The sequence below is a fragment of the Varroa jacobsoni genome, unplaced genomic scaffold (genome assembly GCF_002532875.2).
Source record: "Varroa jacobsoni isolate VJ856 unplaced genomic scaffold, vjacob_1.0 scaffold_657, whole genome shotgun sequence".
Taxonomy (NCBI): domain Eukaryota; kingdom Metazoa; phylum Arthropoda; class Arachnida; order Mesostigmata; family Varroidae; genus Varroa; species Varroa jacobsoni.
Window position 1 is genome coordinate 105,231 of NW_019213559.1, and position 27,104 is coordinate 132,334.

Sequence of the window (27,104 nt, forward strand, 5' to 3'; positions counted from 1 at the left end):
ATCTGCGTAGGTGAAAAGAGCAAACTAGAGTAACCTGCTTTAGTTCTAAATACCTTGAACTAGGGCAACATTCTGCTATAACAGCTAAATTTATAATTTTTTATTATTATTTGGACCGAATGGTCATTGCCTACGATCTGTGTGATAACGAGCCGTACCAAATTGCGTTAGAGATATTGAAAAGCTTTTGCCTTACCCTTATCATAAGTCGAATTTTTCAATATTCATGTGCTTTTTCATCCGTAGTCCACCTATCAGGTTGTGCCTAAGCACGAAACATCACAGAATTTGTTCAGACTGCTTTCGAGATAAGCGATACAAACATACATACATCGTATACATACAGGATCTTCCACAAATATTTTTCGAAGTATCAGTATTATTGCCATGTCACTATCAAAACATTCCAACGACAATCGTAAGGCCATTGACTACGTTTTTAAAAGTACAATGTTGCATTATAAAATGCCTGTGATGCGATTGTTAATCTCAACCAGCTATACATACATACCGCAACTGTTTCGCTTTTACAGATATCGTATAGAACCGAAGATAAACGATAAAATTGGAGATACCAATACGTCGTGTGTTAGAGTTAAATATCTCAAAAATGTAAATAGCGGCGTCTTGCATCAAAGCAGTACCGATATTCCAATATGCCATGAAAAGTGCTACTAGATTCTACAGAATAGATAAATAAAAATCTTTATCGATTTAGTAATTTCGTGTCATGATGACGCAGAATTAGTTAAAAGTGTTGGATCGTTTGCACACTGGCGATTAGGTGCCTAAAATTATAGTCTACTTGTCACTAACGGCAAACGGTGGATTTGAAAATGTTCGTGTTTTTTTCGCAACAAGAAATCAGCGGTCATTCACTTGTAATATAGCCGCTTACAGATCGATATTATGTACAACAGTAATATAACTATATAGGAAGAAACAAGCTACGCCACCGCTAAACCTTCTTAGAATGAGTTGATTAACAAAAGTTCACCTAAATTAGCTTAGTCTCGCGGAAACTTTATTAATTAAATAACAATTAAAAACCAAACAATTTTTGTTAAAAGTTCACCCCTCTTAACTACAATGATAATAATTCTCTGTGGAAAATAACAACAGCAAGTATCTAGTCGATGGAGTTTTCTTGATTTACGACTAACCTGACATCGCTAAGGTGGCCTCTCTCATTTCGTTGCTCGAACAGTGGAGCATGCAGAACAACCTGTCTGCCTAGAACCGGAACTTTACGGATCTTGTTTATCCGTCACCTTAGGAGCTGCACTATATTCAAGATAAACGTATATAAGATGAATTAAACCCTACTGGGACTTTACAGGAACGCTGCCATACGCTTGATCATCTGTCAGAAGGGTTTTTGGTTAGTCATTAGTCCTCGTTACTTTATTAATGCTTGACCCGAACAATTGGCTTAGCTCAAAGGCACAAATAGTCAAGTTATTATGATCTCATCATCTGGTAATACTCGATGACGCCAACGAACGCAGCTTGAAGTACTGACTATTCAACTAAATTTAAAATTCTCCTTTAACCTTTTCTCCCTTAAGCTACCCAGATCAATAGTCAACTTAGCACTGAACAGTTATGAGTGTTTAACCAATCAATAAATTAACGTAAACATGTCCACAAAGTCTAAACTTCCAAAAAAGAGAGCTTTTTAAAAATAACAATTAAACAATATTTTCTAAACACTTTCGTGATCCCAAACTTACATAAACTTGAATGCAGTCGTTCATAGTTGCTTTAGTCAAGATGAATCCATATTTCCAATGAACTTTAGTGCAATTCCACAACGACTCACACATACACTATTCGTAAATATTCGAACAGGTGGTTACAATAATCTGTTTTATAAATAGCGAGAAAATTTTTACAATTTATCTGTTTTCATTATTCATAACGGAATAATGTATCGTAGTTAGCAAAGAAGGATACATGACGAAATCGTATAAGCGATGCTATTCCGCCAATTTTTATCATCCACAACTGCCCCACAATTGAGGCAAATATCGTAATTATAATAGATGTTTTACCGTCTGACATGCACCACCTGACTTGAGACATCGCCCCTTTTGATTGATAACCAGCTATGAAACATCAATGGGTAGAATACACGCGTACTTGAGAGCGTGCAATGGCCTTAAAGATGTTATTCGAGCAAATGGACATGATACGTAGCACGCATCAATGCAAAATCCTTTCCCCCTACTCAGGTAGGAGCATGCCTGGTAGGCTGCATTGAAAGCATTTTCCATTATTTTACACAGGCTGAAGGAGCGCAGCAACCTCGATTCGCTATGAAGCTCCACTAGTGAATCAGAAAGAACGCAAAACCTCGTTCACTGGCGCGCACTGTCTACATTGTACCCTTTAAATTGTCTATATTATAAAAATCGGATGCTTTCCAATTCACAGGACATCGCCAATGCTATGAACTTTAAGGAATTATTATTACACAAATGGTGAATTCAGATCAATGTATACTGTTTCGTTTGACCAGCATAAGGATCCTTCACCGTTTCTGTCAGTGGAAATTTCCTCCTTTGATTGTCTGAACGCCAACACAATCCTTAAGGCGCTAATTTGCTTATTTTACAACAAACCATTATATGTTGTACTATATCAAGCTGTGTAATATAGAGGTCAGGTTTTACGACAAAATTTATATCTACACCTTATTTAAACCTCTTTTTGTTTGAACTTCGTGGGCTCACATTAGATAGGGCCAAATAATGACCTACGAAAACAAGACAAGCATTAATTTTGCAACCACCAGCTAAAAGAGTAAAGTTAAAATTCAACTTCAAATTTATAATAAAATTCTACTATGTTCCTCCGATCGAATCTCAAGAACTAAATTCGAAATAGGCAAACTGAATAGAACATTTTGTTTCCAATATCAAGCTACTCTGTATATATGCACGTTGCTAACTATTAATTTTTACTGAATTGTGTACAAATGCGTCGAAGGTATCTTTTGCCTTAATAGCAAAGTTTGTTTTGACTAACAACAAAAAATTAAGTATCTTTCTTTAGCCTGTCTATAAAACAACTTTTATGAAAATCCTCAGGGCAACAAACGAACATCCTCCGCCCTGGCTCAACCATTTATCCGCGTCTTGGTTGTTTTTAATGGTGATTGTTCCGCGCAGGCATGCACTCATCGGACCCCTCTAAAGAGGCACTGCAAGTGCGATTCTAGTTATAAAAAATATGCTCGTCGGACATACGATATTGAAGCGTCTATTTAACTGCGTAGAATATTGTACTCACCTAGTTAGGCAATGAGGAATAGGCGGTTTGTAGTCTGTTAAGTAGGTTCCTCTGATGCTTGACTGGGACATGAGTTATGCAAAAAACAACTCCGTATTAGTTCTAAGAACATAACACAGAAATAAATTATAATGAGTTTCATTAGCCGGTCGGCCTCCAAACGGGACTTCTATAGGTCCATAGAGATGGGGATTTAGAAGAACATGAATTTGTTATTATTATTCGAACTTTTAAACCGTCTTACCCGAATGAGGAGTTTCCTCCACCGTAGGGTCAGTAGGACAGCTTTGCTCTGCATTGTTTTTGCTCTAGACTTAAGAATCGTTGTGATACGTAAGTTGTATATAGTAATGTACAAATGTAGGACACATCCTGCAACAGAAAATATCACCATAAAAACAATAACTGTAGCGTTAATAACTGTAACTGAATAAGTTTAAAAAAACAAAGGATTGTAGCCTAAAAAGATAGATAAAATGCCTAAAGTGAACGGTGAACCTCTAACTACTTATCTATGCTGAATTTTTTTTAAATATTGTTTCTTTTTTTTTTTTCGTCACCTATATAACTGTTTGCTTAAAGCGTTCAGTCATACTTTTGAATAAACAGTCATTTAAACATCGATTTTTGGCATTGTAAAATATATAGGCAAACGTATGGATTAAACAAAAGCAAATGTATCCATGTCCGCTAATGCATTAAAGTATGTTTATCTTTGTCAGGTCCATATCTTGGTAGGCTCAATCTAGGCCTTGCTATCGCACATACATATCAGCAACCACTTTTTTCTTATATTGTATTCCTGAGTAAGCTGTTTCTCTAACTGAACTTTGTCTTGTTCATAATTCCCAGATCATGTTAGGTAGCGTCGTGAAGGTGCAGTGGTAACGTGTTGGTTTACTAAGCTTGGAAACACGTGAGATAGTCTAGTGTCGATGTCGGGCATGGGTACACTTTGTTTTGTGCTGCTAGAAGCCGGCCGCTTAAGGTAACGCTACCTAACGCTTTTTTAGATTATTCTACTAAATAACACAATGATGGTTGATCCACGAGTTATCGAATCAATCAGTCTTTCAGAAAAAGTATGGATGGTACTCCTGACAAAATCATCAGTGAAAATTATTTTCAACGAATAGAAAATGTATCGGATAAAAAAGACACGATCAGAAATGGGGCAAACGATTCTCAAACATCTGCATATACAGCTCAGGCGAGCATGTGTTATAAAAGTGTATTTTTCGGCATGAGTTGTCAACCTCGTAAAGTCCGGCCTAGAGACTTCGTAGCTGAGTGTCATCCAGCGTGAGTTTTGAAGATCGGAGCAGACCGTCAAACATGTTATTGAATCAGCTACCTAATGTCACACTGGCCAACGCAGCCTGTGGTACGGGAATTGTTAATCTAAGAGATCAAATTATATATTATTAATGTAAGCAAGCACTATCTTCTTATAACATACGGAAAATAAACCGTTATGATCCAAATAATCCTGTTTTCTATCACAATTACTACAAATTAGCTGATTCCCTTCAAAGTCACTGATGACAGATTCCGACACAAATACTGAGAAGGTTGACAATTCTCAATTTTTTACTCTCTTTGAAATGATACCTGCAAGAATCGTTTGACTCTTGATATCAGAGCTGCTACAGCCAGAGCATAAAACCTATTTATTTTTAATGTGCTTACGGTCAGAGTTAAAGCAGATTCCAAATGTACCGTTATCGGTCATCAGCCTCGCCGTGGACCCATGGTTAATCCAATTCAGCTAAGGAGTTCCACATAAGAATGGCTTTAGCAGGAGAACGTGTTACAAAGCATTATATGAATAATACTTTAGACGAACCTACTTTATAACCTATATGTCGGTGGATTAAATAAAATACCGGCAGCAATTCTAAAGGAACTAGCTGGGCCGTTTCCTAAAAGAGTTATACGCATTCATATACACATATCTATTCAATAATATCGGAGCTGGAAGGAGTAAAATTCAGTGCGACTAGACTGAGAGCAAAGTATCCTTAGTGGAAAAAGATTCGTTCAGGATGAAAGCTCTTATGGTCTATACCACAGCTGATCGGAAGAAGGAGGCATGAAGGAGGGAACAGGAAATTTTAGCAATAGTAAACTGATTAAGACAAAGCAAAGTTGATAAGAATATCTTTGTGCTGATATCGATGATAGAAATGACTAGAGAGGAGGAAAATGATGCGACAAAATCATCCAGGACAAACTTTTGTAGATATTAGACGAATACGGCATAAACACCGCACGGATCGCAATGTCTATTGGCTGTTATTATTATGGCTATTATAACTTATCGCTGTCGTGATTAACAATTAGCTATTTACGATGGCTTTTGGAAGTGCATCCTATGGTTCAAGAGAGCCACAGAACTTAGGTCACTGTATAATATATGCGCGAACAGGGGTTGGGAGTAAAACAAAAAAAAACGTCTAAGCCATCGCACGATGAGCACCAAAGGCGGCTGCAGATCGTCGACTCGATAATGTGAGAAAAAGAGGAGCCGCACCCAAGTCTAGCAAGAACATAGACTCGGCGGCGAGGAAAACGTGCGTCGACGACAAAAAACTTATCACGGGCACTGACAAATGCGTGAATGCTACCCTACCTAATTCGATTGAACCTCTAAACCCAATATCGAAATATTCTCTGTCAAGCATGGCACTAGAAAAAATATAACATGTAACGCTAAAATAAAACACAGATCAACTCGGTAAGATAAGGCTCTCATGCCGGTCAGGAACATGAAGGTAGATATATGATATCGCCGTTTGGAGAGCTAAGTGAATGCTGCGGATCTACGAGTCTGACGTTCGGAACATCCGCAGAGCAGTCGCTTTGTTAGACGGGTGGGCGTAAAACATGGTCGTGATACAGCCTATGTCGGACTGCTGATACGCCAACTGGGCAAAAACGATATAGACTGCGACAGACGGAAATGCTATAAAAAAAATCATACCTTTCTGGAGGTGTGTTAGGCTGAACATTAGATCAGTTAAGTAATTAGAAGTTTAAAAAAAATGGCAAAAGATTTGATCTGCAAATTATAAACTGCCATTGTTGTTATTATCGTTTTTTAAAAATGGTGAATTCACCTTCGAGGATAAACGACTAGTCGAAATTAGGTAGTGGTACTTACAGTGATGGAAATGCATACAATACAAACAAACAGCTGAAATTTCGATCAGGTGCCGAATAAACCAGACCAAATCTCCTATTTAAATTTTACAGGAAAAAAGTATCGTTATGAAGAGTTACGGTTACAAGTATTCATCATATTGACTCTTATGTAGTCAGTCATAGCAACCTTTGGTAGTCTGAAAAGTCGTAAGCCTTTGCCTAAAATTACTTCCCCGATTGTAATTAATTTACGGCATTGATTGGTTATGCGTGAACGCTTTGACTCGTCATAGGTACACGTTTGTGCACGCGGAATGGCGCATGCCTGGTTCATTAATTACTCCCCAAACGTTCGAGCGATATTGCAGAATGTTAGGCAAAATATTTTCCCATTAATTAAAAGCCATTGTTTAAATGTTAACAACGGATGTTCGCATTAACCATCTACAACAAAGAGCTTAAAGCCTTTGCACGTTTGCTGGTGCTGCCTCTAAACGCGGCGGTAGCGTTTGTTTTTAGCAAACGTTATCTGTGTCGTTTGTACTGCGAAATCGGTGGTAAATCTCTTTCTCTATTAGAGAATTATGCAATACAACTATCACAACTTATGTGGCCCAACAAACCCACTTATCTATAAGTAATCTCACCGGATTTATTAAGTATGGGTTACCGGCAACAAGAATACACTTGCGCATAAGAGCAAGGCACTACTTTATTTATGCTGAATGTTGTCTCATGAATCTCTATTCAACCTTCTCATCGAGCCAGACTAACTCACGCTTTTTATTTCCATAATGCCAGTGACGCACTTGAGTCTTTTTTTTTTTATTAGACGCAACATAGCACCTTCAACTTTCCAACTCGAGTCAATTTGAAAAATAGAAAAATAAACATATATTAGCCGAAGTATGGGTGTGCTGGAAATGTTCATCTCTAATTTTGACTACATTGTTACTGACTTTAGTTGTTTCTCTACAATTTAATTACGGTGTATTGTATTTACACTAGGGCACAACCCCCGATAAACTCATTTATCTTCATAAATTCGAAGCCCCAGATTCGCTGCCCTTCCAAAAAGATTCTCTAGTCTGCACCTCGTTATTCATAGTTGAAGTTGTTCGGGTAAAGCTTGTGCTAGAGTGCACGCTCATATATATATATATATATAGCCGAAGTAAGAAAAAGAATAGTAAAACAACACTCATTATCACTAGACACAATCACATAGATATAAACCTCGTCATTAAAATTCCTTCGCCAAGTTTTCACGTGCACCTGCATTTATCGAATAATCAATTTGTTTTGTCTATTCAAATATGTTCACCTATACCTTTACGAGACAATATAGGTCCGACAATATAACATAATCCACGATAGAACGCTTACGTTTTTTCTGTCCCTAGCTTTGTTTGAATGAATATAGAGGCACATTTTTATGTGCTTTCTAATACTTATTTGTTGACTTTGTTCAAATAGATCCGTCGAGTCAAATAAATTTGAGCTTAGGGAACGTAATATGCCTAATTTTATATCAATTAATTAGAGCCATTGATTTTCTCAGCGTGTTGGTTTAGCTCAAAGCAATAGCGACCACGCAGTTTATTCGCATTTTGTTTGGTGGAGCATGACGCCATTTGCATTTTCCATTCCGCATTCACGGACGCACATTACTGTTACGTCATCTTAGGAAGGTAAAACGCTATAGGATTTAGGAAGGACGTAAACCGTCTAAACGCACAGCCTTCCTTACGTGGCTACCATTTTTCAAGCTACATATTGTTCTGGCTGCGCAATGGATCACGCTAGTATCTGCTCTCCTATTTAAGGAACCTTTATCCTTTTCTTTTAAATCAGAACGGTATTTCGAGCCATTTTGATTACTTGTCTCTATGAAGTCTGTACCGCGAACGTCGAAAACAAATAATCTCTTCAGTAAATAAGTCTCCTATATGGTAATTTATATATATTTAAACAAGTCATTTTTAGAGAAATTTTTGCTCGGTTATTCTATGTTCGAATTTGGAGCAGAAGATGCGTCTGTCATTTCCTTCCTAAACAAAAAAAGAAAAACATGAATGATGAAGGTCAATTGCATCAAACACAAAGACGAATGCGAAACAAAGTAAATAATTAATCAGATCATTAGACAAACATCCTACCCGTAAAATGTTGTTCATAGCAATTGTAACAATACAAAACGAGAGTTTATATATTATTTAGTGACAACGGTTAAACTTTCGCTTTCTTTAGAGATTCGAAAAAATTCCGTCCCACATTTGAGCAACAAATCCACTAAGACTCTAACCGCTTCTTGAAATATACTGCGTTGAAACCATATGATATTTTACTCTCTGCTTTTTTATTTATTTATTTTGCACTTTATCTTTTTTTAAATTTATTTTACTATTTAGACGTTTGAGGACAATAACCACATCCAAGTAAACATATTTTATATGACAACTCCTAGATGTTTAGGAAATACATCGAACTTAGCAGGCCTAAGAAATGTTTTCCGTGTTCTTCGTCCAATACTTAATCCGTTAAGCATTACTTTAGGTGGCTGGTTTCCACCACTGAACAAAGGATGTCTACATGCGGATTCGAACCTAGGCCATCGTGTGCTTCTCAGTTAACCAATCTAACCACTTTCCTATAAAGAGGACAAAGCATAATAGATTTGGGCACAGTTTATATCACTTTCCATAAAAAAAATAGACGTGACATTTCCACTTGTGAAATTTTTCAATACCTTTTTCTTGTTAGTTCCTGCTACTTTCCAGCGGTTTTACAGCTGTGCAGAAGCACTACCGGAGGCTTTTAAAAAGACCGTTCGTACAAATCAGATCTTATTATCAAATGCCCTGTTCTCTCACAAGCTAGATATATGAGCTTAAAATTCTATTGCTACGTTAATATATGTATTTAAATCTAAAGTCAATACCGAAAGTGTCGCTGAGCATTAATTAAAAACATAGTTAAAGCCTGAACCAACACCTGAGGTGAATGCATAATATTCGACCGGTTTCGACTCCGCGATAGCAAGTCTGCGGCGCCACCTTGCAGTATTTTTGGGAAATAGTAACGCAGCTTGATTATAAGTTCCTACCGTGAATACTCGCTGTCAAACCTAATCACAGTGCTATCTAAATAAATTAAAAACAACGCAATCTGCTTTTTAGGATACATTTATTATTATAAGAAATTATTTATTTACACCTATATTAATCGATAGCACACATACCGTTCAATTTACCTAAGCGAACGACTACTCTTTAATGAGATGTCGCTTTCGGAGCTCGTCCTTCTGAGCAATCGCATCCAAGAAGAGGGTGAAATCGATGTTCGGTGTAACAAAGAAAGAGGGCTTAACAGCTTTTTTAACAATAGGCGGCAGGCGTTCCAACATTTCGTCGTAAGTAGACCAAATAATCTTGGAACCGAACTCCGTTTTAAGCTTCGGCATCCCAGAGATATAGTTCATTTTGATGTAAAACACCTGAAATTTGGTCAAAAAATTGTCAACAGAAAGACTTTATTAAAATATACAACAAATCAGGTTATCCACTCCTTGTCATGAGTAGTGTACCTCGACATAATTAGGATTTCGATAACAAGCTTCAGATAATTATATATAAAAAATTGCCGTTTAGTAAATGAATGTTTGAAATACTAAAAATAACTAAAATCTAGCTTGACACCCGTGCAATTCAACCAAGTTGACGATTGCCAGAAACAATTAATTTACTGCTCACCTTGGCACCCTCTTTTCTAGTTTTTTCTTGCACTGCCTTTGGATATTTATACTTGTAGAAAGCCACTGGAGCATTTCCCAGAGTTTTAATTGACATCGAATCGCCGAAGCATTCCAAAATTGCGCGCTCTGCCGTCTACAAATATCGTAATCAAAATTATTAGTCGCTTTGTCAACTACATTCGTTTTTAACTGTGAGTAAGTTTCCCCCACATAAATGGAAGTCTTCCTAGTTGGATGTTATGGAAGCTGGACGCTGAACTTCCATAACCATGCTAAGGCTCAAAATGTCCTTATAATTATAACTCTAGCAGATAGTTCTCTCTAGCACAATAGCATATAGCAGCAACTCTAGCACAATAAATTCACGTTCTACATTCATAACTTTGTGATTAGTTCATACGTCACATGATGGACATTCTCGGGTGTCCAATCAATAATCTGTAAGATTGTGATGAAAATTTGCTGACTTTCATTAGGTGCGAAATCACATGAATGTAAATGTTTCGTTTAACACAACCAATTAATAATGTATAATTGGATTTCGCAATGTATTAGACAGAATTTCAAAGGTCTGTTATTTTAGTTACTTCATCGTTCTGTATTCTATTCAATACAGGCTGAGATTGATTCTGTCAAATGAGGGAGCGGATCAACAAAACCTACCTGGACAAAAGCGACCCCACCTGTCTTAAAGTTTCGTTCTCCTTATTGTCAACTATCGGAAACAGCCAGTGTTCTTTATCTCCAATCTTTTGCAGTACCAACAGAGTAAGTGCTTTATCGGTGTGTCTAAAATACGTAAACAGAACAGAAAGAAAATATCAAATAACTTATTTATTTTATTTATCTCGGCTTTACTGAGTGGGATGTTAGCATCCCTGTCCGAAAATAATAACAAAAGACATATTCACCCAAATACAAGTTTTAGTATATACCTACAAGTATCTCAAGAAACGTATTTTCTATAACCATTTTTAGCTAGGAGCAGTTAGGAGAGACCAAAGTAAAGTTATCTTTGACACAACGTGGCTGCGAGGTTGAATGCTTTAAGGCCGGAATCTATACTGCATTTAAAGCTTAAAAAATTATCCACCGGCCGGTAAGAACACATTTACAAGAACTATTTACTACCTTTTTTAGATTTTTGCCGTATTAAAATTTATCGAGTATCATGACTTGGACCACTGAGGAATCGCTGTATCGACCGTAACCAATTTAACGTTCTGCAGTTGCACGGTCAAAAATGCTAAGTAATAACACTGATAGACATCACTCGTGGCACCTTTGACTACTTATTTAGACAGAGTTAAAATTCTAACTATCACAGATATGTAATCAAATGAGACTCAAAACACATACTAACCTGTTAATGTCGTCCAATTTGTGGTCCGTTTGAGGTTTGCAATGGTACCGTTTTTTAAATGCTTCTAATTCAGCCTTCCATTCGTTGACAAGATCATCAGCTAATTTTATTCGAGTAGCAGCTGCCCCAGCCGACTTCGTGGCCTTCGCCAAAGCTTTCCTGCAATATGAAAGAATCATGTCAATCGTGTCCTAAGATCAAATCTGAGCTACTATACATAAAGAAGAGTGTGTTAACCACGATATAAATTCGTTTGATTCCCAACTATTCTGTAACTATGCTATTGCAAAAACACATTCGATAAAGTTAACGGTAAATTGTGCATTCTGTATAGAATCAAAAATACATGGCACAATTCACACTACTGCGAAATGCACATAATAGCCTGGTTAACCCTAACAGCCTTAACACAGTACTGAAGTATTTACTAAATACAACGTGTGAAACCATCTGATAATCAGAGCTGGTACCACACAATATTTAAATTACCTCTATCAAAGTCTTAAAAAGACAAAAAGTTTTAACGGTTCTTTAAAATATCATATCTGCTATTTATTGCTCTGTCTAAACATGCAATAGATATACTTCTCCTCCAAAGCCTTGAGTTCATGGTCGCTGAGGAGCGAATGCTCCGCCTCGAGTTCAGTGAGCATGTCGAGGTAGGCTTTCTGTAAAGGACTAAAAGGAACGACTAGCGTTGCAGGCCGCTCCAGAATTGCACCGGCCATTATCTGCCATGATGAGGCGCTTCTATCCAAACTATTGCGTATGTGAGCCGTCGATCTCAGAAGACACCCTGCAAGCAAATAACGAAAAGAACACAGAAGAACAATATCTTTACATGTGCACAGGCTGTTGAATAAGGGCAGAAGTTTACAAGGATTGTGCTTGTACTTGAAAACTGTCATGTACTTGTAAAGCTATAGGTTCCGCAAGCAATCGTTTAAGTAAAAAATGAATGCGTTTCATTAGACACGTGCATATCTAAAATGTACCCAAAGCCAAGTTATGATACAGTACTTTCAGTTACTAAATTTGTCTACTGACTAGATAACAGATGATGGCTAACCAACCATTCAAAGATGGCCTTTCAGATATAGACGATAAAAGTATTTAATAAAGTTTGTTCTAAACTTTGAGCAATTCAACGAGATTGCTCTTTGTTCCAAGTCTAGATAGAATCTACGAGTAGTAAAAAAAGCGGTATCAGCAGAATGAAATCGACTTGATAATTACTCTGGCTAGGCGTATTGATTGAAATATGCTATCCATACACATGCGTAGATTAGACAAAGCGGCAAAGTGCTAATAGCAGCCACTAACACCGCTGCCGCTTATATGAGTATTGAGAAGTCTGCTTTTTCGAATTTGCTTTGACTGCTTTTTTAAGAGCGCAAAGAGTTCAAATGATAACATGCGTTTTAATACTTGAGCTTAGTATGAAATTTAACAATCAGAAGATGCTCTAGAGCATAAACGTCTTCAACAAGTTTGAGGTTCATGTGAGCAGGTTTTACCTCGTCAGAACATAGATTAGATTTTTAACTTTTTTTCAAAGGGTTGAGGCTGTAGATTTTTCTCCTTACAAGAATGCACTCAGAGCCCCAAGTTTTACTGACAGACTCAATCTGTATTTCGTATGCAATTTCTTAATGTTTTAGTTGATATTTTTGAGCTACATATACCCATTTAACGTTTGCTCGTTTATGAAAATCTAAGTTCAAGGATACTCAGCATATACCACATGTTTGAATACTCAGAACCGTAAATTGTGGTTATAAAATCAATTGCCGCTATAACATATCTTTTATTTTCAACGTGTGTTTTTGTCAATATTCATATTCATATTTAAACAATATTTATATTTTTGAACTCGTTTACTTTGTCTTCAAAAAAACTACATAGACGTTGATTGTGTTTGCAAAGGCCGAACGAAGGGTATCTTTACAGACACATTTGGAACTTTCATGCACATACCTAACAATTGTTTTGAAGCTAACATGCTTCCGACTTCAAACACCGAACCGCTGTTCTGGTCCAGGGGATTTAATATCAAATGCTTGGCACCCACCACTCTCTGATTCCACAATCTTCTAGCAACAACACCGATAACAACTTTTTACGGGTACGATTTACGACCAGAATTCCTTAGTAGGGCAGACACTAACATACACGGACCCCGATAGCCGGCCAACATGGGTGCCACCATATTTGTTTATTTACAATACGAATCTTAAGATGAGCAAATCATTAATAGGGCGATTGCTTGAACCAAAAACGTTAACGCTTACATTGAGTTGACGCAACGTGTTTATTCCGTAAAATGGTAACCGACGCCCTACGTGCGCGACGTACTTAGTCTGTCTTCGTCACTCAATTAAAGCATATTTAGTGAAGAGTTTTGAATAACTAGCAGACGCTCGCCACAGCCCATGTTTACAACTCATTCGGCCCATTCGAAACGAATTGACAGTGTTGCCTCGCAACATTCGCAGTAGTAGTAGCAGCAGTAATTCAGGATTATTGTTTGTTGACTTTTTGTTGTGCCTGTGAGTGCGGCGAAGTTCTTACTAGTGCGCGTTATTCAATTCTTTGTCTATTATCTCCTACCATAAAAACCATGGCCTACAATCCCTACGGTAAGCGATATTAGCGCAATATAATAGTCTCAATAGAGCTGAGCATCTGTTAGCCTTTATTTTGTATAGTCGTCCACTTGATATAAGATGAATATCAGTTTGATTCCTTAGATAGTTAGGAACAACGCTTCTGCGCAACTTTAAGATATGTGTAGGGTTTTGAAAAATCTCGTTATCTATAGCCGGTGCTATCCAAATTAATTTATAGGTGGTGTTTGTGATTTACTATAAAATCTCTTCAGTGTTTTCACACAACTGTCACACAACGTGTCACATAATTGTGACACTATTGATACACGTGTATCAATAGTGTCAGACCGATTGAATATATATGATTTTCGTATACGATTTGACGTGCATTTTTAAGATGCCGTTTTTAGAATAGTGCAGCGAAATCAAAACGGTTCCTTTGTGACTGAAATTAGGTTAGGTTTTGAGCTCAGCGGGGATAACGTCATTCAATGACAATAATGTGTAACTAAATTATTAAGCGACAACGTATTTGACGTAGAGTACAATTACATTCGCTGGTCGCCACCATTTGGTTTACTCTATTGTGGGTTGTTTTACGTGCCTTTGTTTGCGTCATGCGTATACATCATAATACCGAAGTCATCCCTTTCATCTCAACGGGTTAAGGTGCAGTAATCTGATCCGACCAGCCAGGTGACATTTACAGGCGTTATCATTAGATATCACTTTCGGGCAACAGAACACTCTGCACACTTAGTAAGTTTTTGACTGGTAATACAAAGCTTTGTCATATGATGCACCTATCTAAATACACAACATAGAAGAATCCATTATGTAGTGGAGTAACAGTAAGTCGAAAAATGTATGTTACGTAGACTGTTAGCAGTAGCAGTAGAGACAAAAGCAGTAGCATTCATTTTATATATTTAATGTTTAAGGTACAATGAAATTTTAGTAGTGTCTCTTGAAGAATGTATGTAACTTTATACAATAATTCCATTGTTACCTTAATTAATTAATTAACGATTAATAATTTAATAACCTAAAAAGTATAGCTCTGTGCAGCGTAGTCTATTCTGCAATTTTATAACACCTATTTATTTAATGGTTTATTTAATTTATCACAAGTAACTATAAGATATTTGAGAACGGCCATAACATAGTATTTCATTGAGAAGAATCCAATGCAGCAAAGACAAAAAAATATGCGAGCATCTCAAAAAAATTGGGATGTCATTATGGATTGCGTGCTTGCTGCTGAGGAACATGTCCCATGATGCGACTCACCGTTTGTCTATTTTCCTTTTGAGTCCATTATTCCAACTTCGTTTTGTATCTTCCACCCTGGAAACAGCGATAAGTTCGCAGCCTTAATGCAACGTAGATCTGCACTATAGTAGGTCGATGGTAACTTATAATATTCGAGAATCACAATTCCGAAATGGACAACTAGTTCTTAGCTTTTTACTTCTGTCGAACTGGAAGAAATAAGAGAATGAGCGCGTTTAATTGTATATATTTCTTAGTGGCAAAGAGAGCGTTAATTATTAACATAGATAATAAACATAACATAAATAGGTTGTTAACAATTATCGGAAAAGTACTAAAAAATAATTTAGTTATACAATACGTATTATCTTTTACATTATATAATTGTAAGTATATATAGTACTATAGGCCATGTTTCTCACTATCGGTTGTTGGCTAGTCTGCGTGTATTGTAGGATACCTAAAGTTTCCCCTAAAAGACTATCTATAGCAATACACTCATGGAAATGCGCATCAGACACCCAGGCCATATCGTCCTCTAGATCTATATATATATACCCAGCCATACTGTTGCACAAATGCAAGTTGCGGCGAGAAAAAGCGATTTCGATGTCAAAACACTGATTTATCCCCAACAGCGCCAAGTGGGTTCTCCTGTAGCTTATTCGCTATGAAATTCCGCTAATTTAGTAGATCAGTATATAAAATACTTCGTAGACCTATATTCATATTTAAAATTTCAATTAAAGTATGTTTAACAAGAAAAGCACATACAAACACGAAGCAAAAGTAATACATTAAATAAAATATAATGCAAAACGAAGTAACTCTGTGATAATGCAATGAGACTGGGATAAGTTCAACCAATTCTGTGAATCCAAGCAAGACAAAATATTCAATTAAACTCAAAATGAAATGAAGCTAAAGCTTCCTTTAGGGGTTTATTTTATTCTTTTAAATCATAGGGTTTATTTCGATCAATAGATCAGATACCTAGCCCTATTTTAATTTCTACGAAGTTTACTGCCAGGATAAGTATTAGCTTGAAAAAATATTTTTGTTTATATAACACTAAGAAATTAATTGACCAATCATGCTAACACATTTACTGTTTCTATCAAACTCTAGGTGCTCCATCAGTAAACCCTCAGGTTCAGCACATGTTTATGGCTGTCGACAAAGATCGTTCCGGTCAAATCACGGCGAAAGAGCTTCAAGTAGCTCTGATCAATTCAAATTGGAGTCCCTTTAATGAAGTACGTATTGTAAGTATTCGGCATTCATGTTTTCTACATACAGAAAAAATGCTGCCCCTCTGCGTGCTGAGCTGGCTTAACGAACGTAAGCATGAACAGTATCAGGCGGATCCTTTCCACTCACGTCAGGTGGTCACAGCAAAAGGGCAAAAAGGGTATACTCGCAGAAGTCTAGTACAAAAAATTCACTTTATTCTACTGTTTGATTAATGACAGTCACTACTGGGCTGTGACTGTTCACGCCTTAGCTTGCTACAACTCTTACAACTAGTTTGTCTAAAAAAAACTAAGGTGGAAGAATACTATTCTTTTAATAGTTGACGTCGACTGCTTGTTTTCGCTCGTCATTGTTTGTAATTGCTAGCTCCACGCACTCTGTCCAGCAGTTTGAAGTGACTTCACCTGTCGCTTGTAGGTATTCCAACGAGAGCTGCGTTATCCAACTAGAGCTACGTTGTCATCTCGTACTTATCCAAGCGAATAGACTAGATTGAAATAAGCTATTTAGACTATTGAGTGAACTACTGCATGAGGTGCATCGGTTATCGATATGGTTGATGCACACGAAACGCATAGCTGGTAAAAAATTTTGAACATTTGACAGCAAAAACACGCAACATTAGTCAAAGGCACATTACTTACCAAAAAAATACTTTTTTTTGGTAACAAATTTGGGAACAAATTTAAAAAAGTCGTAAATATAACTCAACCAAATAATCCAAATGCGTAATTTTCGCAGTAGCATTTGTGCGAAATGGCGATGAGCCGTATCATTAAGGCATAAGACAATGGTCATTATCTTGATAGTGACTTCAAAAGTTTAATTATACCTATACTATGGCCCCTGCTATCGTACTCATGTATCAGAATTAATAAAAATTAAAAAAAAAAATTAAAAAAGAAAACACGGGCGATGTTCGGAACTCTTATGACAAATAATGCTTGTTACCATTTGTTTTTTGCCACAGCAGTTTTTATTTACTTTTTTATCGGCCCTCAGGCTTATCGTAAACATAAGTGAGCGAGCACCTTCCGCAGTAATGACGGTTCTGGTGTGCAGCCATGAACACGCCGGCTCCACAGTCATTGCACTCGCGGCGTAGACGAGTAATCTTGCCGGTGTCATCCACCTGTAATGTATACATACAACAATATGAAAGAGCACAGAAAGTAGAGTAAAATATTCGCCAACAATAGAAAATGAAAATAACTCGTTGAATGTCTATTAGACTAAAATTTATATTTACTATCACATACTTTGACAAACAAAGTATGTAGTGAACGTTCAAAACCGGGTCAGCAAGCAATCCCTACAGCCCAGCAGTTATCGCCACATTTAATCTACGCGCACATATTAACCCTAAGTCGCTGTTATTAGCACGACAGTAGGGCTGTTTATACGCGGAAGCTGCAGCCCTCTTAGTGACCCTTTTATTAGCTATAATGAAAACAGGATTTACTATTTCAGCTAACAGAAAACCTCATGCCATTAACTTTCGCTGCCACCTGGTAATTGCGAGGTAAGTTGTGACAACAACGGTTTCTTTGGCATTACTGACCTTGTAGAACTTAAGCACGGCCAGCTTCACCTTCTTCTTCTTATGCTTGTTCTTCTTGGGAGTGGTGTAGTTCTTCTTCTTGCGCTTCTTAGCACCACCGAGGAGACGAAGCGAGAGGTGCAGGCACGAGTCCTCGAAAATTCCCTTGTCGGCGAGAACAGCCGAATCATCTAGGAGGTGACCATTGAAGCTGAGAACTTGGTCTTCAACGGGGATACCAGACTTTGCCTAATAAATTTACATAACAGAAGTTAGCAAGATCTTTCATCACGAAAAATCTGTTTGGTTGCAATTGGTTTAGGAAGAAATGTAAATAACATAACCAAATTAATTATCATGACCAGTATCAGTCGAACAAAGCAACACTCACCTGCAGGGCAGCCTTGATATCCGACACCAGGGCCGAGCTCTCGATGTTAAAGAGCTCGGTATTTTCGAGAGTCTTCACGTATATCTGCATCTTATCGAGCTCACCCAGACTGTAAATCGTACCAACAAAAATTAATCGTTGATATTATATATCACAGAACCGTTTATTCTGCACGTTCAACTACGCCAACATGTAAACCACCTCAAAACAGTACTGCTGACCAGTCTCAACATACTTAGAAAGAAAACACATTTTTATAAAAGATCGCAACTTCTCCGCCACCTGCCGAATATCATTTATTGTAACCTCTATAGTTAGCTGACAAGAAATGTTATATACAAATGAGAACTCGAGAAGAAGCAATTTTGCCCGAACAAGCTCGAGCCAGCTGATTTAACAAATTGGCGGCACAGTTCAGTCACTTCTAATAATTTCCGTCCGTACTGGGTTACACAAGAAGTATGGCGTTAATGCAACCGTCATTCTCGGGATTGTTTGTAACCTGGGCGTATTTACCCCAAACAACTTTTCCCCCAGAGGTGACTAAACCCAACTCTGACACATTCACTTCTATCACTGTTCCCTTTGTAATCACTCCCAGCTGTGTATACAGCGGACTTGAGGGATTTTTCTTGACGCCAATAATAGGCAGATAGAAAGTGGCTTTAAGTTCGGGGTGCGTTACATGCGCCTTCTTAAATCGAAGACCCATTGGGCGGATGAAACGCTCGAACTTTGGTGGTTTACGGGTGAAGCCTTCTCCAACATAGCATATTTTAGTCACCATACGTTTCCATGCCTTCTTCGCCCGTTTGCCGGTCTTAATAACACGAAATGTCTCCGCATCGGCGACTGTAGCCACCTTCGGGATGGGCACATCCCATTTGCCGGCTTTCTCTTTGCGTTTCTGCTTGATCATATTTGAAAGAACTTTAGCGCGACTCTGTCCCTCTCGGTCTAGGAGATAGACCGGCACGGCACCTTCGTTCGCGGCATCCTCTTTGGTTTTCTGCTTGGTTTTCTTTTCCTCGTGCATTTTAATCGTTTTTTTCATCTGCACCTTTTCAGCATATCGCTGTTTGGCAAAAATCTTCGCTTTGATACCACGCAGTTTTTGGGCCTTAGCAGCTCGCTCGTGAACCTGACGTGCCTCTTTCTTACGTTTGCGTTCATGGTAGTCCAACCGGTAGCCATGGCGCTTACGATGGAGTTCGATGTGCTCGTTCTGCGGCATCTTGGTTGTAGTTGGCTGCTTACGAGAAGATGATTGAGTAGTATTTATCCGCTGCAGCTACCCGCGAAGAACGGCAAGCAAAACGAATTCCGCTGAAACACAGTTTCCCACGGACCGGCTCCAAATGTGTCTCTGCAAGTGCCGAACGATTCGGACCAGGTATCAACACAGTTAATGCACAGGTCGACACCGAAACAACCAACGGACGACACTTGGAGCCTTTTTTGTCTAGATTTTACGGAAATTATCCGTTCAGCTCATCCCTTCCCACCCGACTTGTCAACGCTAATCAGCAACGTTGATTGTCTCTCAATAAGTAACATCAGCTGCGCATAGCACAGCAGTTCGCTGATACGATCACAGCAGATCCCACGTGCAAGCACGTCCGGTACAAAGTACCAGACAAATAGCGTGTTCACCAGCAATTACTCGCGATTCGATGTCACTTCACGAGACGTGCAGTGTTTCAGTTAACGAGCTAATACAATTTGCACCAGCATATACTATATTATGAAGAAATATTAGTTAAAGTTGACAGTCAAAAGTAGACAAAAACACGTTATGAATTGTACAGAAAGCAACGAAGGGTACCAAGTGCCGCCGATTTAGGCCTAAAGTGAATTCAACATGCGGTAGAACATACGAAAAATTGAAAAAAAAAAACCGACACCAAGTAACGAGCAATAAGTGTTCTGCGGTAGGCTAGCAATAATACTGAACTTCGGAGGCATCATTTGCACAGTAATTTCACTCGAGTGAGCACGAAAAATTAGATAAATTCGCTAAAAGTAGCTACATACACAGCGTCCAGAGTGTACACCACGCATGAAAAGACTGCAAGCCTTATTCACCATTGGGGCGTCTGCTAATGGCGCTACAATCGTGGAAATGATGTGAGGGCCGGGCGCTCCGCCGTGCGGCGGAGAGCTCATTTTCGAACTGTGCTGGCATCAATGGATGTATTCTTCGGATTCCTGCGCTTTTTCTAATTGAAGAACAATCGTGTAATTTATAACGTGATTAATCAACTAATTAAAAAATAAAATGTCTAAATTGTTTCCTTGATCATTTGCAATCACTCTGTTTGGCTCAAGTGGGAAGTATCCCTTAAATACTCCTAATAATAAAATCATCGTAAAAACGTGTAAATACCTGTATAGAGAGTATGTATAGCCTGTGTAGAGAGAGTATGTATTTTTTTAATTATCTTGACTGTTCTTCATTGCATTACATCTTGCCTAATCATTTGTGTAACTTCATAATACTAGAGAGTTCATGATGTTTGCGATCATTTGTGATTTATTGTACTTGTGTATTCGTCAGCAATTCCTTAGCGATTATCACAAAATGTATTATAGTTGTTGTGCGAACTAAATTTATATTATATTACTATTAAACGAAATATAAATTTGCACGGTGAAATGTAGCATTTCTTTGTTTATAGCATATATTGAATTAATTCTAGTTGATTAAATAATTATAGACGAAAAGTACTGTATTTTAGAAATATTAGCCGATAAGATCACAATGAATAAAATGCATTACTACATGAGGGATTACTCAAATACATATTCTTAATAGTGTTGTAAAATCTAGTTTAATACAAACGCAATGCTATAACCATGTGAGTGAACTGTAATAGCTCAATAAAGTCAATGCACAGGATCAATAAATAACTGTTCCTGATTATAAATTATTTACTTTCTTCGGTTTATCGTTACCGTGTACTTGTAGGAGACTTGCCGTTTGATGATCTCAATGTTCGACCGGGATGGTACGGGCACAATCAATCTTCACGAGTTCCAGCAGCTATATGACTATATTGAGCAGTGGAAACGCTGTTTCCAGGGCTTCGATCAGGACAAATCTGGCAATATTTCTTCCGATGAGCTGCATCAAGCGCTCACTACGTTCGGATATCGGTCTGTACTTGGTTAATCTTCGATATAATTGTAAAACACTTTTATTACAAAAGATGGTGTTCCTTCTCCGGCAAAACCTGCTTAATTATTGGATACTGGGGCTTACAGAATACCCGAACATTTGTTAGACAGTACTCAATATAGCAATAACCTATATAGAGAACTGGATGTTCGAACGTATTATGCCACATATGCATAAGGCTAAATAAAATGAAATACGTATCTCTGCTGCGTGTCCTTCCAGGCTAAGCCCGCACTTTTCGGAGCTTCTCGTGCGCAAGTTCGACCGTTTCGGCCGTCGTTCAATGGAGTTCGATTCCTTTATACAGGCGTGTGTCATGCTGAAATGCCTCACAGACGCGTTCCGCATGAAGGACACCGCTCAAAACGGCACGATCACCGTCCAATATCAGGACTTCCTCGAGATGGTATTCAACAACGCTATCTACTGAGCAGTACTACGGCACAGCAAGCTAAACCTTCTCGTGTATTACCTCTAGTTGATGGGATCAACAATAATACGACTGCCGATAACCCAATACCAATTCATAATTTGTTAGACGATAGTGCCTTCGCGTAAACGATAGGCACATTCCATCCAAGTAAACTAAGAGAGATAAAAAATTCTATAAAAGATACTAGATCCGCGTATATACTGTCAACGCAACTATGTACAGCAATATTTAGGGCTATCTCGACAGAAGCTATAACTGTTCTTGACTTTGATCACCTAGAACCCCACCTATTACCCCAAAAATACTAAGATAACATTCGTAAAACTGTTGAATAACAGAAGAAATGGTCAAACAACACGAAATTTTCCATTGAGGTTGACAAGGATATGTAGCAAAAAATACTTATACATACATTTAACTATGTACTCAACATCACATAAGTGTGCTAGCCATGTTATCCTAGCACACACAGTGATTCGAGAGGAATGATTGAGTTCAGCGCATAAGTTTTTAAGAAGTTTAGCCGGCTGAAGTATGACTTTTAAGTAATGACTGTCTAATATGTAGATTGTGATCATTATTACATTGCAAAATCGACGAGGTTACCTTGATACGTGAAGGCGTGCGCCGTTCAGCAGATGAACATTGTTGAAAGCGAATTTGAAGCAATTGCACCAAGCATTCACTAACACCACATAAAAATGTTTTTTTTTGCTGTACTACGCCGGTAGCAAAGGCTACGTGCGACCAGTACGTACTAACAACAAGAACGAATCGAAAACATGGGGACACACTTATACTTCTCCTTTATACGTAACCTTCGCCCAGCGTGTATTTTGCGGCTAATTGCGGCTCCGCATCCATAAATAAACATGTTTTTTCAAATAAAGCCATTCATGTTTTCTATATAGCATGTCATCAGACACTCTCGACCCCTCCCCTGTCGCCTTCACCCCTTTGAGGTTGCTTATAGCAGAATATAACGAATGAAAAACGTCAGAATTTCTAATTATTCCTTATTGCTATATTTTCATATAACCCTAGTTGGCCACCTATAGTTGTGCTACCCTGATAAACTTAAAAGGTGACGTTTACTTTCTTATAGATAGTTTCATTTATGTTGTTAGTGTGAACGTACAAATGGTAATACGATTAGAAAACGTTCTGCTTTTGTTCAACCTATGGTTTATTTATTATCGATTAAGTTTATAAAAATGTATGCTACAATGTGAAGTAAGTTCTATTAGTCTTACATATTTCTTTATTATATTGTCGTTTGCAGTCATCTCTGGCCAGAATTAAATGAAACTCTGTTCTTTAAAATGTAAAACTTTTGGAATGTAAAACCGTCACATAGGCTACCTCTAACTTTCCAATATTATTGTACTGATACATCATTTGTATAATTATGCAACTATGTAAGGAAAGTATGCGTAACTTCACGATAAAGGTCGGTAGACTACGAATAGGATTAAGGCCTTCAGAAACGCTTACACGTTTTTTATCCTATTTAATTCTCAGCTGGTATCGGCGGTGCCCGGCTTATTTAGAAAATGGATACTATAGTCACTGTTAAACTTCTGTAACACTAGAATCTTGGCAGTCATCTTTAACAAATCCATTCTGCTTATTGTAACTTTTCGTCAAAATGGTCAATTTGAGCACTAAAAATGGCCTTGATAAGGGTGCGGCATTAGGGTGGGCAGTCATTATATTATAGAATCGGGTTCAAAATTTGTGATTGCTAAATATCAAATACCTTATAAAGGTGGTAATGCTAACATAAATAAAAAGAAACTCGGTACGCGTTAAAAAATTCTTTCCTTGAGGTATAACTCATAATGAATTAACTGAGTACTATAAAGGAGCGCTCTATTTAGAACGCTAGAAAAAGTCCCGCAATAACAAGAAATATTTTAGGATAGAGTGCAAGTCTCATAATGACAAGTAAAATGTTACTTTACTGTTAGAATAGAAAAAAATAGCTGCAGCTCCTGTTGTATTTGCTCGTCTGTTTCGTTTGAGGCTACCCTTACGTACTTCTTGGATTTCCGTAGCAATAAAAGATTAATAAGAACTGTAAATTAGTAGGGTAACGGTAACGCCGCATTATCATCTCATAGGAAAAAGCCAACACAAAATATGTAGATATATCTCACTTGACCCAAATAGTCGTATATACAGAAACAAGTTGTATTTTTTGCGATTTCGTAGATATACAGCTTCTTCAAGGTGCAATTATCCCAACGACGTTCGGGAATACTGTGGTTCTCGTTAATAGCTGTAATATTTTTCGAACTGTTTCGTTTGTTTCGATTAATAGAATGCTGTTAAGTAATAATTAGTTATGCTGACCAGTTCCGTGAGGAAAAAAATGAACACCGTCATATCAAACTACTTTGGAGGCTCATTGCAAAATGCTTCATATACATTGGCCAGAAAATTAATTGATGAGTCACTTTTAAGTCTGTCTCTGACGAATACCTCTCCACGATTCTCTGTTTGTGTTTTAAGTGCTGGTAACACCTTCACCATGGGACACTGCTCGAGGCCGAGAAACACGAAGCTCCTCCTAACCAGCTCCTGTAAATCGCGGAAGCCGTGATCGACAAGGCTTTCCAACAAAGCCAGGCAATCGAAACACTGCAAAATATCTTTAGTCTCAGCAAGCATCTGGTTCAGAACCTCAAAGTCTGGGAAGTCGGGATTTGTGCACGTCAGTTTCCAGCTCTCATGAATAAGATAGGTTGGCGCATCCTCAATAACTTTCACGTTCTGTCGGACGAAATTGTAGGCGAGCAGAAAATCGTCCGGTGTAACAGTCTGCTTAAGTTCAATATGTTCAAAAGCTTTCACTACGACGGTCTTGACTTCACGAACAAGATCAAGTACACCTTGATTAAGAAAGTGCTGTGTCATTTCAAGGTACTTTTTATGTACCTCAATTTTGTTCATCTTCGACGGACGGGAGTTAGTGCAAACCTGACCACCGATGATTCCAAGTTGGATCCTGAGAGCGCAGATAAGCAGGCTTTCTGCATAGACCGATACAACTCCATAGGTAATTAGCCGAATTTTAATCTCCTCCCATAATTCGATTCGGTTCTCAGGCTTGCTACGGACCTTTAAGGAGCAAATAAGCCGACAATCGGTGAATCACGCATATCAGTAAACGGGAAGGCATAAAATAGTGGACAGTCCAAATACACTATGATTAAGTAGCGAGGGTCCTATAGATGTTCGCTTGAGCTGTAAAATAAAAATAGATGTTTACTTGAAGATAAACCATTTTCTTTTGTCTAAACGGCCATAGTCTTTCGAAGCACCTACGAACACTTGTCCCAAAAGTTTATTTTTATGTATATTAGTCTATGAAAAAGCTCGAGTATCTAAAATTTGAAACGTGACATAGCTAACCTTTTCAAGAAGCTCTTCAATGTTTAAAGCCTGGTCGAGCGTCTTACGTAGTCGATGCACGCAGCTAAATACTGTGGAATCGGTGGTCGACTGAATCAATTCGAAGTGCTGTTCTCGTCTCGACTGCTCTAACATTTTTTGCATTTGGGCCGCTTGCCATTGCTCAAGACGATAACGGAGATACCTGCAAAAAGACCGTGGCACGTTGGTAAAAATATGCTCACCGAGATCTGAGAAGTATGAATTCAGTGCTTACATCACAATTCTGTGTTATCGCAAAATGCAATGCATACGCTAAAACAGCCATCCAGTATTGCGCCAATTAAGATATTTGTTTGATCAATAGCAATATCATGAAAAGCGCCTTGTCTGTAATAATAATAATAATAATAAAATAACATGACACGTAGAGCATCGATATTGAGTTCTTTGCTAAGTAATCCGTTGTAGATACATTTATGTAGAAGAAACCAATCAAAAACGAACAAATGTGTAAGTATCGACTCTACAGTTTATGTTGCTTTATATAGAAATGGTCGATTGACGTAACGCGTAAAGCCCTCTCTTGAGATTGATTGGTAGCAATGCGATTAAGAATATTTGTGCTAAAATACTCCCATATTTAATCGGTATTTCAATAAAACAACTAAATAATACTATGTTCCCATGCAATTTGTTAAGATTTAATATTGTGACAATCGCAACAACTACTAAATACTTATGCATTCTTGTCTGAACCGGATATGAAAGCGATGCACCAAAGGCACAACTCATTTATCTATTATCGACTTCTCAAATATTTGCATCATAATGAACTTTATTAAAACAAGTTAACATCTTCGTTCGATTTCCATTATTTGGGTTCAATTTCATCGAAATATTTCACCTATTTCGTTGTCGTCGAGTTCCATCTAATAATAGTTATTCAACACACTTCCCACCGTCGGAAGCCTAAAGACGGCGAAAACATCCTTATTGAGTTATCCGTATCCAAAAATCGGAGGTCTTTTTCATCACATGCTAATCTCCTATATATGGTGCTAAATACAAACCTGTGCGTCACGTATATCCCACCGGCGACAACTCCGCCAATGAGAAACTTTCTCCGATGTCTTCTCAAAAAGTCTCCAGCTTTCGAAAACATAACAAACCTCAAGAACGAAACTAAACCGTTGTGGATCTTCGGCTGACGATGAAATCTGCTTAACGCTACTGCCACCGAGTGCCAAGTAACTGCAAACGGTAAGAGGACTAATGGGCAAAAACAGCTTTGTTCCGTGTAAATAAGACACCGTCAAACGTGCTAGTTTCCGCCCCTTTGGAGCGTACGGGATGTCCTCCATAGAACGTTGCATCATAAGTGAAGTGGTTCATGCTCGTGGGATGTGAAATAAATGAATGCATTTATACCACCACTACACAATAAAAACATATAGCGCCTATTTATGGGCTCAT

The 27,104-nt window shown here is 37.9% G+C and overlaps 5 protein-coding genes and 1 long non-coding RNA gene across 12 annotated transcripts in view; 1 reads left to right on the forward strand and 5 right to left on the reverse strand.

Moving 5' to 3' along the window:
• Nucleotides 1–2,075, reverse strand: part of LOC111262396 (uncharacterized) — a 7,845-nt gene extending 5,770 nt beyond the window's left edge. For both annotated transcript variants that reach the window (XR_002681587.2, XR_002681588.2), the window contains exons 1-2: nucleotides 1,734–2,075; nucleotides 1,164–1,363 (exon numbers count right to left, since the gene is read on the reverse strand). This is a non-coding gene — a long non-coding RNA (uncharacterized LOC111262396). The remainder of the gene's footprint in view (nucleotides 1–1,163; nucleotides 1,364–1,733) is intronic.
• A 7,532-nt stretch (nucleotides 2,076–9,607) lies between these two features.
• On the reverse strand, nucleotides 9,608–15,566 carry mRpL46 (mitochondrial ribosomal protein L46). 5 transcript variants are annotated; one of them, XM_022836615.2, is made up of 6 exons: nucleotides 15,455–15,566; nucleotides 12,141–12,351; nucleotides 11,556–11,714; nucleotides 10,876–10,981; nucleotides 10,191–10,325; nucleotides 9,608–9,934 (listed from the first exon to the last, which is right to left on the reverse strand). In XM_022836615.2, exons 2-6 carry the CDS (start codon nucleotides 12,281–12,283, stop codon nucleotides 9,704–9,706), a joined length of 774 nt encoding a protein of 257 aa, XP_022692350.1. In that variant the 5' UTR covers nucleotides 12,284–12,351; nucleotides 15,455–15,566; the 3' UTR covers nucleotides 9,608–9,703. The 5 variants fall into 5 exon arrangements, with proteins under 5 accessions (XP_022692350.1, XP_022692349.1, XP_022692346.1 ...); XM_022836614.2 differs by lacking the exon at nucleotides 15,455–15,566 and adding an exon at nucleotides 13,847–13,933; XM_022836611.2 differs by lacking the exon at nucleotides 15,455–15,566 and adding an exon at nucleotides 13,533–13,766.
• LOC111262392 (programmed cell death protein 6) lies at nucleotides 14,037–23,121 on the forward strand. Of its 2 annotated transcripts, none has more exons than XM_022836621.2 (4): nucleotides 14,037–14,194; nucleotides 16,565–16,701; nucleotides 21,590–21,777; nucleotides 22,022–23,121. In XM_022836621.2, the coding sequence occupies exons 1-4, from the start codon at nucleotides 14,176–14,178 to the stop codon at nucleotides 22,227–22,229; spliced, it is 552 nt and encodes a 183-aa protein (XP_022692356.1). In that variant the 5' UTR covers nucleotides 14,037–14,175; the 3' UTR covers nucleotides 22,230–23,121. The 2 variants fall into 2 exon arrangements, with proteins under 2 accessions (XP_022692356.1, XP_022692357.1); XM_022836622.2 differs by having other exon boundaries at nucleotides 14,038–14,194; nucleotides 16,565–16,692.
• RpS27A (ribosomal protein S27A) lies at nucleotides 17,609–20,783 on the reverse strand. The gene is made up of 4 exons (XM_022836619.2): nucleotides 20,656–20,783; nucleotides 18,622–18,730; nucleotides 18,252–18,479; nucleotides 17,609–17,822 (listed from the first exon to the last, which is right to left on the reverse strand). Exons 2-4 carry the CDS (start codon nucleotides 18,709–18,711, stop codon nucleotides 17,679–17,681), a joined length of 462 nt encoding a protein of 153 aa, XP_022692354.1. The 5' UTR covers nucleotides 18,712–18,730; nucleotides 20,656–20,783; the 3' UTR covers nucleotides 17,609–17,678.
• Nucleotides 18,873–20,738, reverse strand: Ip259 (NSA2 ribosome biogenesis factor-like IP259). The gene is made up of 2 exons (XM_022836617.2): nucleotides 20,656–20,738; nucleotides 18,873–19,987 (listed from the first exon to the last, which is right to left on the reverse strand). Exon 2 carries the CDS (start codon nucleotides 19,853–19,855, stop codon nucleotides 19,070–19,072), a length of 786 nt encoding a protein of 261 aa, XP_022692352.1. The 5' UTR covers nucleotides 19,856–19,987; nucleotides 20,656–20,738; the 3' UTR covers nucleotides 18,873–19,069.
• Nucleotides 23,122–23,400: 279 nt separating the features above from the next.
• Pex3 (peroxisomal biogenesis factor 3) lies at nucleotides 23,401–26,941 on the reverse strand. The gene is made up of 3 exons (XM_022836610.2): nucleotides 26,702–26,941; nucleotides 25,650–25,833; nucleotides 23,401–25,355 (listed from the first exon to the last, which is right to left on the reverse strand). Exons 1-3 carry the CDS (start codon nucleotides 26,791–26,793, stop codon nucleotides 24,627–24,629), a joined length of 1,005 nt encoding a protein of 334 aa, XP_022692345.1. The 5' UTR covers nucleotides 26,794–26,941; the 3' UTR covers nucleotides 23,401–24,626.
• Nucleotides 26,942–27,104: the final 163 nt, after the last annotated feature.